General features: G+C 46.3%; 1 protein-coding gene across 5 annotated transcripts; it reads right to left on the bottom strand.

Moving 5' to 3' along the window:
* Window positions 1-1,628: 1,628 nt before the first annotated feature.
* LOC121288316 (SUMO-conjugating enzyme UBC9-B-like) lies at window positions 1,629-10,666 on the bottom strand. Of its 5 annotated transcripts, none has more exons than XM_041206853.1 (7): window positions 10,369-10,666; window positions 8,144-8,220; window positions 7,376-7,459; window positions 7,219-7,291; window positions 5,995-6,104; window positions 3,282-3,361; window positions 1,629-2,361 (listed from the first exon to the last, which is right to left on the bottom strand). In XM_041206853.1, the coding sequence occupies exons 2-7, from the start codon at window positions 8,207-8,209 to the stop codon at window positions 2,298-2,300; spliced, it is 477 nt and encodes a 158-aa protein (XP_041062787.1). In that variant the 5' UTR covers window positions 8,210-8,220; window positions 10,369-10,666; the 3' UTR covers window positions 1,629-2,297. The 5 variants fall into 5 exon arrangements, with proteins under 5 accessions (XP_041062787.1, XP_041062786.1, XP_041062789.1 ...); XM_041206852.1 differs by lacking the exon at window positions 10,369-10,666 and adding an exon at window positions 9,424-9,761; XM_041206855.1 differs by lacking the exon at window positions 10,369-10,666 and adding an exon at window positions 9,248-9,406 and having other exon boundaries at window positions 8,081-8,220.
* Between the last annotated feature and the right edge of the window lie 433 nt (window positions 10,667-11,099).

Below are 11,099 nucleotides of genomic sequence, written 5' to 3'. Positions count from 1 at the left end.
ACTCCTCAGATACTGAAACAGTCCATGTCCAAATGCAGCAAGACCTGGACAATATCCAGGCTTGGGCTGACAAGTGGCAAGTAACATTCACGCCACACAAGTGCCGGGCGAGCATCTCCAACATGAAAGAATCTAACCATCACCTCTTGATGTTCAATGGCATTACCATCATTGAATCCCCCACTATCAACATCCAGTGGGGATTACTATTGACCAGAAACTGAACTGGACTAGCCATATAAATACTCTGGCTACAAGGGCAGGTTAGAGGCTAGGAAATGTGCGACGAGTAACTCACCTCCTGACTCTCCAAAGCCTGTCCACCGTCTACAAGGCAGAAGTCAGGAGTGTGATGGAATACTCCCAACTTGCCTGGATGAGTGCAGCTCCCACAACACTCAAGAAGCTTGACACCATCCAGGACAAAGCAGCCTGCTTGATTAGCACCACATCCACAAACATTCACTCCCTCCACTACTGACATACAGTAGCAGCAGAGTGTACCATCTACAAGATGCACTGCAGGAATTCACCAAGGCTCCTTAGACAGCACCTTCCAAACCCATGATCACTACCATCCGGAAGGATAAGAGCAGCAGATAGATGGAATACCATCACCTAGAAGTTCCCCTCCAAGTCACTCATCATCCTCACTTGGAAATATATCGCCGTTCCTTCATTGTCACTGGGTCAAAATCCTGGATCTCCCTTCCTGACAGCACTGTAGGTGTACCTACACCACATGGACTGCAGCAGTTCAAGAAGGCAGCTCAGCTTCTCAAGGGCAGCTAGGAGTGGGCAATAAATGCTGGCCTAGTCAGCGATGCCCATGTCCCATGAATGAATAAAAAAAAAAAATCCAGGGCCCTGGGCCCAGGCCAGTTTAAGTGGAACCTATCCCAAAGGAACAGCTCCCCTTTTCCCCAGTACTGATGCCAGTGCCCCCCGATTTGAAACTCCCACACAGCTCTCAGCCACTGAGTTAGCTATTTAAATTGTTTGTCCCTACGCCAATTTTCACATGACTCAGATAGTAATCTAAAGATTCTTGTGTGTGAGGTTGTGTTTTAATTGACACAAGTTCCTCAAACTCTTCTCACCAAACTTCATTCCTAGTTTTACACGTTGTCGGTTTCAACATGGACCACACCAACTGAATCCTCTTCTCCTTCTCCAAGTTCTTTCCAACCTCAAGGAGATGTCTTTTAACTTTGGCACTAGGAGGCAATACAACCTTCAGGACTTCAGTTCACAGCTGCAGAGAACAGTAATTAGCCCCAGTGCCTGTACTACTCCCTCCCACTATCACATTCCTTTTTACAGTCCCCACTTGAATTACCTCCTATACTACGGGCTATGGTCAGTTTGCTCAGCTACTCTACAGACCTTTCCCACATCCACATAGGCAGCAAGAACTTCATGCCTGATGCATAAGAGTAAAGATCGAGGCATTGCATCTGCCTGACGTGGTATAATTAGCCCCTGGATTTGATATCAGAGGAAGCAAAGACCCCAGGAGCAAAGGTGGTCAGGCTTGGACTGGTGAGTACCACCAGGCTACATGGGGCAAACAAAACAGGCATACCTGTACTGCCCAGGGGAGATGCAGCAACAGAGGCACAAGAATATTTTGTACGAATCCTTTATTATCTTTCTAAAGACACACATGAAATCAAGGCTGTGTAAACAGAGGAAATGTTGCACAGACTGTGCCGAGTGGGAGTCCAGCCCGCCTCCTGGTGGAACACAAAATAACCCCAGGATGCTCAAATTTGCCTTCTACATCTGCATAAACAGCACAAAAAACAATATTCCTCTCATTAAACACTGACAATAATAAATGGAGATGGTATTATCTGGACTTGTGAATTAGGAAAGTATAAAAGTTTTAGCTTTTTACAGCACTCGGAATATCAGCTTCTTTATTAAAATAAAAGCAAGTTTATTTCATCTTCATATTTTATCATAAACCATCAAAAATACAAATCGTCAGTCAGGACCCTGAAAGGGGTTTGAATTAAGCCAAGTCAGCAAGTACCTGGCTTGTTAATTGACCAATGCTCATTTTCCACATGGGGGCAACAATATGAAGCAAAAACAAAAACCTGGGACTGGAGGAAAGGGAAAACAAAGTGTCAGTCATCAGATAGTTCCTGGTGGAAAGAATGCATCGGGACTTTATAAAACAAAGGCCCAATTTAAAACCTGGTCACTTTAGTAAAAAAACCACAAGGTCTTGCCAAGCAATTTCCCTGTCATTTTCTATCATCCATTCCACAACCCACTCTGGCTCATATCTATGTTGGTGTAAATCGCCGGGCCTGTGCACGAATCCTCTTGTCATACTCCACACGGTTTTGGCTGCAAAAGGAATATGAACAGCATTACCTAAGCAGAACGCTCATGACTGGCCATTAACCATGCAAAGCTATACAGTCTACTGAATGGGACAAAATAAGGCAATGTTAATTGAGGCTTAACCTGAGGCAATTGTTAACAAAGGCAGATATGGGGCTGATTTTTGTTAATAAACCTTAAACTAGCCCAGCACAACTTACCCCTCACTGGCGAGTCAGTGCTGCTGGCCTGCTTTCCCACAACTCTCAGGCCCTTCGCTAATAAATGTTTCAAATGTTTTTCTGAAATAAACTTTACTGGGCCTTCAATGAGCAAACCAGATCATAACACAATTTAGCACATAATTATTTGAAATTAAAATGGATCAAGTCCCAGTGTACTAACAGTTGGATACATGCCGATGATCCCCAGTCGAATAGTATCGAAATCTGCTATAATTACAGAAAGAACGCTGAACTCCAACTTAAACATCAGACCCTAACCGTCCCACCCTTAGCCCTCCCCAGGGCTTCATGCTCAGACTGATATTAACATCCTCCCCCCCAACCTGATCACTCACTCTCACTTTGAACCCAACAGCACATTCAGAGGAGAAATCCAGTTTGAACAATACTGCATTGATGCAACAGCCCTTCTACATTCACACTGGAGTAAATGGGGAAGAGTGGACTGAAAATTCACTGCGGCTCGCTCAGTCGAGCGAACAAACTATTCCACTGCAGCAGCTGAGCTTTTTTAAAAATGTGGGTTTCCAAACTGCATTCAGTGGCTGATTTTTCAACAGAATCGACAAACACAAAATATGAAACTCTATTGGTGTAGCTGAGCTGGCAGAATTTCTGACAAATGCCATCTCTCAGAGTTTAAGTCTGTCCCCTAAAAGAAAGGCAGCAGTTCAAAATGCGCAAGGAGCTGATGCTTACCAGTAGATTGTGTAGGCTTCTGCTTGAGCAGGATCCTGAACATTTGGTTCATTTAAAAGTTCTTGAATACCTAATAGTATCTAGAGGAATAAAAGCAAATAAAGAAGCAAAATGGGAACACTGCATGCAACCTTCGCCATCCAGACACATTGTGCTACCCCAAAATGACAACTCTCCTGGTGAGGGCGGCAAAGGAACAAAGAGAAAAGAAAGAAGGGTTTTTTTTTTTAACCTGAAGGTTGGCGTTCTGGAGGCTAACGGAACTGCTAACTGTTGTTAGTTAACGTATTAATAATCCCATCACCTGAGCTGCTTACTTCCAATATCAAAGCTTTGAAGCCTTGGGGTTTGAAGTACTTCAGGGGCCCTCAGGTACTCTTTCCCCATAAAACAATGATCACACCTCTGATCGGAAAGGTGCTTCTCATATGAGCAATATCTGAGATGAGTTAGCTACATTTGCAAAGCTGCTGCAGTTGGTACACAAACAGCAACAAGCTGACTAACAAGTTCATTGTTTTTGCAATTATTTAAAAGAGGAACGTTGGCCAGGATACTGGGAGAGCTCACTGCTCTTTTGAGAAGTGCCTCTTAATGTAGAGTAAAGCCACACAGGTCAGGAAAGTGCCAGGTCAGTGTTAGCTGATCAGAGCAGGGCAGAAATCCAAGAGCAGAAGTGTGGGTAGGGAAAGGGGCAACATAAAAAGCCCAAAGACCCTGATCACCACCCAGTGGCACCTACTGGCAAATGCACACTTGGTGAGGGCAGTATTATCATATATACTCATCCAAAAGTCTACCCCATGACTTTTGACCTCAAAGAAAAATGGAATTTTTCAGATACCTAGTGTAAATGTCAACCCCAGTTTTTCCAGGAATCAAACCATGTTGTGATTATTAATTACTTAACGGTAATTACTACAGCTCATTAATTTAAAGGCACGCACTGGAAACTTTAGATTTCCCCTCCGCCAATTCTAGCGGCAAACTCCCAGCCAATCAACAAAACTAATGCGTACCACACGATGTATCTCGAAAGAATAACAAGTACCCAGCTCAGTTTAAACTGGAGGAAAAAAAGTGGCAGAATGGGTTAGTGAGCATGGGTAAAATGGTCATATTATCACCATTGACTGTTGCTCAGGGAAGTGAAGATGATATTTCAGAATTCAGTGCTGGCTGGTGCACAAAATTCATGAAAAGGCATGACTTAGTACTATCAGAAAACAAAACTTTCACAGTCTGCCACGTGAACTTGACGATAAAATCATCAAATTCCACCGTTTTGTCATCTCACCTTAAGAATGCATACTTATTGGCCTGCATTGGAAATGTGGATGAAACACTGATGAACTTCGACATGTCAGCAAATAGGCTGTTACACAAGATTGGTAAAAAGGCTGCCCTTATAAAAATGACTGTTCACAAAAAGACATGGTTCACAGTGCTTTCATTTTGTATGGCAGATGGCACTAAATTAAATCTGAAGATGATATTCAAGTGCAAAGCTCTCCCCAGAATAATTTCAGAAAGGCATTGTTGGCCATGTTCATAAGAAAGGCAAGATGGATGGAGCGGATACAAGAAATGGATCAGAGAATTTGAGACCAGGTGGATATTTGTATAAATAAATCTCTCAAGGACAGTTTCCAAAAGATGTGGAACAACTGGATGTTGGAAGGCAAAAAAAAACTTACTAAAGGTGGAAACATGCGAGCACCCTCACTAGCAACACTGTGCCAACGGGTCATAGACTCATGGAATGAACTTGATCTCAACACTGTCAAAAAATAATTTCCAGAACGTAGAATACCGAATGAGCTCGACGGTAACCAGGGGCGATTACTTGTGATCGGATGATGTCAAAGTTACCAGTACGACTAATGATGATGATGATGATGATGAAGATGAGGAAGGTTCATATGACAATGCTCTCCAGCCAGGATATTGGGACAAATTGTTTGGTGATTCACATAGTGACCAGAGTGATTTTGAAGGATTTCAATAAGTGTTGTAGTGAATTTGTTATGGCATATATTAATATTGTGTTGCATGAAATGTATAGAAAATTTATAAAGTTATAAAATAAATAAATTTATTGGAGAATTAATACAAATTCCTTAGCATTGTTGGTTTTTACTTCATTCCAATGCAAAGTCTTTTTTAGATCCAAATCAAACACACACGTCAATCCTTCAAAAACATTACATGTGTGAAAGTTGACCCCCTGACTTTTGGCCTAAATAATTGGTCTCAAAAATTTGGCTTTTACACAAGTACATATGGTAGGTCCTGGTGCAATCCTCTTCAAAAAGCAGGCATCCTACTGAAACAGAGAACATCCACTCGGCAGGATATCAGTGGGGCCCCAATGAGAGTTGGTCTCAGGGAAGGAAGGGGGAGCATGGAGAGGGAAATACACTGCTGAATTCTGATATCAGTCACTTCACAGACAGAGGGGTCAGCACTGGGATTAACTGACTGGGGACTGAGAAATAAGCTGCTCTGTTACTGTAGGGTATTGTTAACAAGCAAGTCCCATCTCCTTTTTCCAAGATTAGGCAGATTAATCCCTCCAATACCCTGGCTTTCCCTCAATCCCACCAGTAGGAAAGGATCAAACTTCTAAATCACCCAGTGACAATTAGTGGAAGTGCTGTCTGCAGAGTTTCAGTTAAACGCCATGCTGCATCCTAATTCACATCACGCTGACCTGTTTGATGGTGATTGCTGGCCTCCAGTCCTTCTCCTCTTCTAGAATTGACAGACACACAGTTCCCGACGGATACACGTTTGGGTGGAATATTGGTGGCTCAAATTTGCCTTAAACAAAGACCAAAAGTTTGAAAGGCACTGGAGCAATGGAGGTAATTAAACAAATTAAAAACTGATCTGTCATCCCACATAAAGGCACAGCAAGTGTCAATCACGCTTGCTTAGACTGTGATCGACATGCAATGCAGCTGTCATCCCTAAGCTCAGAGAGCCCACCAAGATGCAGTATACTTAATTCATGAACAAGAGATCTGCGAACATCAGTACGAACCACATTGTACAACATTCTACTCTATTTCATTCAGAGTTGTAAATTACAAATTGAAACCATCCAAAACTGGCTTGGTGTGATGCTTCATTTAAATTGGTTGGAGTCATACCCAGCACAAAGAAAGATGGTTGTGGTTGTTGGAGGCCAATCATCTCAGCTGCAAGACACTGCTGCAGGAGTTCCTCAGTGCCGTGTCCTAGCACAGCCATCTTCAGCTGCTTCATCAATGACCTTCCTTTCAGCATAAGGTCAGAAATCGAGGTGTTCGCTGATGCTCGCAGAATGTTCAACACCTTCCGCAACTCCTCAGATAATGAGAGAGTCTGTGCCTGCTGGACAGCTAGCAGCAATGTACACCATCTACAAGATGCACTGTGGCAATGCGCCAAGCCTCCTTCTAAACCCACCCAGAAGGGCAAGGGCAGCAGATGCATGGGAACACTACCAACTGCAAGTTGCCATCCAAGTCACACAAAATCCTGACTTGGAACTAGATCACTGTGCCTTCACTGTTGCTGGGTCAAAATCCTGGAATACTCTTCCTACTAGCACTGGGGATGTATCGACACCACACTGACTCAAGAAGAAAACTCAGCACCACTTTAAGGACAATAGGGATGAGCAATAAATGCTGGCCTTGCCAGTGACACACACATCCCATGAATAAATAAAAAAAAACAAATTGCTATATTCTCACCATTACATCAAAGCAAAATACAGTGAATTAACAGTTCAGATGAAAGTTCTCCAGACAACACTGACAGTAGCGTACCCTAACTGTTCTGCAGAGTGCCCTGGAAACAGTGGTCTCGCACTACACAAGGTGATCAGAAGATAACATTTCATATTTTTGCTTTTACACTAGGATGCTTGTTTATTGTAGATACTTACACTTTGGTGGTGAAGATGGGTAGTCGTCCTTAAAAAGCACTCGGAGTTTAAATAAGCCTCCTTCCCAAGTTGTCTGTTGATGTGAAAGGCAACATGGTTTTACATCGAAGTTTATTGGATTAATTCTGTTCAATGTGCTTCAGCCAGTTTTACTCACCCCTTTTTTGCCTGGAATAGCACATTCCCAATTCATCAGGTTCATCGTGCCATCTGGATTCTTCACAGGCACAGCCACAAAACCCTGCAGAACAGTAATAAGAGCTTACAACATTCAAAACACAGCAATGCTATGATAACAGCCCCCTCAAATGCAATTCAGTCCTGTATACTAGAGACACTGGCACCTCAACCACCATCCAGCCCCACAAAAGGGCACCAACTTGTCAAATACCATCCACACCCTCAGATCAAAGACACTGACCTCTCAAAATACCTGCGCACTAGAGACATGACACCTCAAATCATTTCACCAGTCTCTCTTTTAACTACAAGAAGCAGTTTGACTGTGAACTGCTCTGGGGCATTTTTAGGATGATTATTTTTGTACTTGGGATGCATGTGTCGCTGGAAAGAGCAGCGTTTTGTTGTCCATTCCCAATTCCTTGAGGTGGTGCTGGTGGTAGTGAGCCACCTTCATGAATCACCACAGTTTATGTAGCATAGGTTATTCCAGATATTTTACTTAATTAAATTTAAATGCTCCCAGTTACAATAGTGGGATTTGAACTTCTGTTTCTGGAGCATTAGCCTGGGCCTCTGGATTACAAGTCCAGTATTACCATTACGCTATTGCCCTCTGTATGAACCCAAGTTCCTCCTTCTTTCTCACCCAAAATATTTGTGGTTGCAAAAATAAACCTACATCAAGTGTTATAGGGGCAGACATAGTGTGCTGTCAGAAGGTACCCCCTGTGAACATACGTACAAATGGATGGTCTTTCCTCCATGCTTTTCTTTCCTGTGAGAGGCGATTCAGGGCGATCCCCGACATCTTGAGAGTCCCTAGGAATGGGGAGAAGAGCAGGCACTAAGCAGTGGACTCACTGAGTATTTATATGAAAGATGAAAACAAGCATTGAACCGTTTATAAAGTATGTTTAAAGCTATGCAAAAGATCAGCAAGAAACTCAGGGTCAGGCACCTGGTCATAAGGTTTGGAGGGAAAGGACCATTGCACCAGCACAAATATTGTAGTACCTAACCCTTTTACATTTCCCATCCCCACACCCCCTCACATTGCAATCCCTCTCTGCACTACTGTGCTAATGTGAGGTTTTCAGAGCCCTGAACAAGGCTTGGTTGTGATAGCTCCCCCAGTTGAACAACCTGCAAATGCTCACAAATGGCACACACAGTAGTGCACTCAAGCATAAGGGAGCCAACACAGCAGACCAGTGACATGAGTTATAGAAACAACCCCAACTGGTAACTAATTTCCAAGAGAAAAACTTATTTCAGTGCTGCACAACAAAACTCCTGACAAAACCCTATTACGTTGTGTCTAAAAAGGCACAGGTCCTGTCTGGTTAGACCAGAGTCTCTGAGCTTCTGGGTTCCATAGAAGAGTCGTATTGGACTTGAAATATTAACTCTGTTTCTCTCTCCAAGATGCTGCCAGACCTACTGAGTTTTTCCAGAACTTTTTGTTTTCATTTCTGAGCTCTGTAATAGCTCCAACCACAATCGAACACCTACCTTCCAGGTAAATATTGAATTGCGGCTAAAAGCCACAAAAGGATCTGTGGCATTGCCTCTTTGCCAGTATTTACTTGGGGCCTGTGCTCCTGGTCTGGAATCAGTTAGAGGATATGGTAGCATGACGGTTACGTTACTGGACTAGTAACCCAGAGGCCTGTACTAAGGACTTGGAAATATAAAATCAAATCCCGACACAGCAACTGAAAGTTTGAATTCAGTTAATTAAGTAAATCTGAAATAAAAAGCTGGTATCAGCAATGATCATCAAACTACTGGATTGTTGCAAAACCCCTATAAATGCCCTTTAGGGAAGGAAATCTGCCATCTTCACCTGGTCTGGCCGACATGCGACTCCAGACCCACAACATTGTGGTTGACTCTTAACTGCCCTCTGAAATGGCCACACTGTTGTCTCCAAGAAGACAGTCCACCATCAACTTCTCAAAGACAATGAGGGAGGGACGGTAAACACTGGCTTTTGCCAGTGACGAATGAATAAAAGGTCACCTGGAAGCCAAAAGTCTGGTCCCATTTGATCACAGCCCGGCTGAGTACAGAGCCTGAAGAATGAGAATTGCCTCGGGGTCACCACCCCTGATCAATAAAGAGCTCAACCAGACTGTGACACCCCCACTACCGAACATCCTTCAGTCAGTCCAAGCTCAATAATGAAACCCAATCCGGATGAAGGGGAGGGGAGGGAGAGATGTCAGGGGCTTTGGGCCCACTCACGACCGGCTCGGCGAACAAACCGTCGGAGATGAGAAACAATCACCGCGTAAAACAACTCAGATTGCGGACGAGGCGGGGCCCCGGGCTGGAGTTTTCCCGCACCTCGCGGGCCCCAGGCTGGAGTTTACCCGCACCTCGCGGGCCCCGGGCTGGAGTTTACCCGCACCTCGCGGGCCCCGGGCTGGAGTTTACCCGCGCCCTCGGGGGCCCCGGGCTGGAGTTTACCCGCACCTCGCGGGCCCCGGGCTGGAGTTTACCCGCGCCCTCGGGGGCCCCGGGCTGGAGTTTACCCGCACCTCGCGGGCCCCGGGCTGGAGTTTACCCGCGCCCTCGGGGGCCCCGGGCTGGAGTTTACCCGCGCCCTCGGGGGCCCCGGGCTGGAGTTTACCCGCACCTCGCGGGCCCCGGGCTGGAGTTTACCCGCGCCCTCGGGGGCCCCGGGCTGGAGTTTACCCGCACCTCGCGGGCCCCGGGCTGGAGTTTACTCGCACCCTCGGGGGCCCCGGGCTGGAGTTTACCCGCACCCTCGGGGGCCCCGGGCTGGAGTTTACCCGCACCCTCGGGGGCCCCTGGCTGGAGTTTACCCGCACCCTCGGGGGCCCCTGGCTGGAGTTTACCCGCACCCTCGGGGGCCCCGGGCTGGAGTTTACCCGCACCCTCGGGGGCCCCGGGCTGGAGTTTACCCGCACCCTCGGGGGCCCCAGGCTGGAGTTTACCTACCCCCGCGGGCCCCGGGCCCTCAGCTCCGCCTTTTCCGCGGTTCCGGTTTTTGCGGCTCGAGCCGCTCTTCAAACGGACCGGAAGGACCCTGGTGGGCAGGTGGCCGGTGCCGCGCCTGATCGGAACGGCAGGGATTTCAGTCGCTGCTCGGAGTCACCAGAAGCTGAGTAATCCACTCTCGGCCTAACCTGGATGGATCTGCAGCCGCACGGGAAAGATAAACCCTGTCCCCTCGCTAAATAATAACCGCGCTAGTCGCCTAAACTAAAACAAGCATTTCCCGTTCAAAACTTCCAATTCGCCCCGACCCCGCCTCCTTGGACCTCCGACCCCTCCCCTCCCGGGCATCGCCCCCCCCCCCCAACCCCCAGGGCCTCCGACTCCACCCCATAACTTTTGACCCTCAATGTTTCTGACTCCACCCCCTAACTCCTGACCCCCAGGCTCTCCGCTTCTGACAACAATGTCTCTGAGTCCATCCTATAACCCCTGCCTTAAGTGAGGGTGGATTGGCGTCTTACTGGCCGATCATTCCTTTCACTTGCTCCTCTGCGGTCTTCCTTGCACACTGGCACCCAGGTTTTTTAGCTTCAGCTGTTGCCTAACCGTGTCTCAGAAACCACCTTGGCTCAGAGCTTCGATTCATCCCCCTCCCCACCTCCTTTGGCCAGTGGACTGTGGGCATTATCCTTCCCTCACCTGCTTTAAATCTGTGTCAGCAAGGAGAGAGC

The sequence above is a fragment of the Carcharodon carcharias genome, chromosome 15, assembly GCF_017639515.1.
Source record: "Carcharodon carcharias isolate sCarCar2 chromosome 15, sCarCar2.pri, whole genome shotgun sequence".
Lineage (NCBI taxonomy): Eukaryota > Metazoa > Chordata > Chondrichthyes > Lamniformes > Lamnidae > Carcharodon > Carcharodon carcharias.
This window is presented reverse-complemented; position numbering and strand designations above follow the sequence as displayed.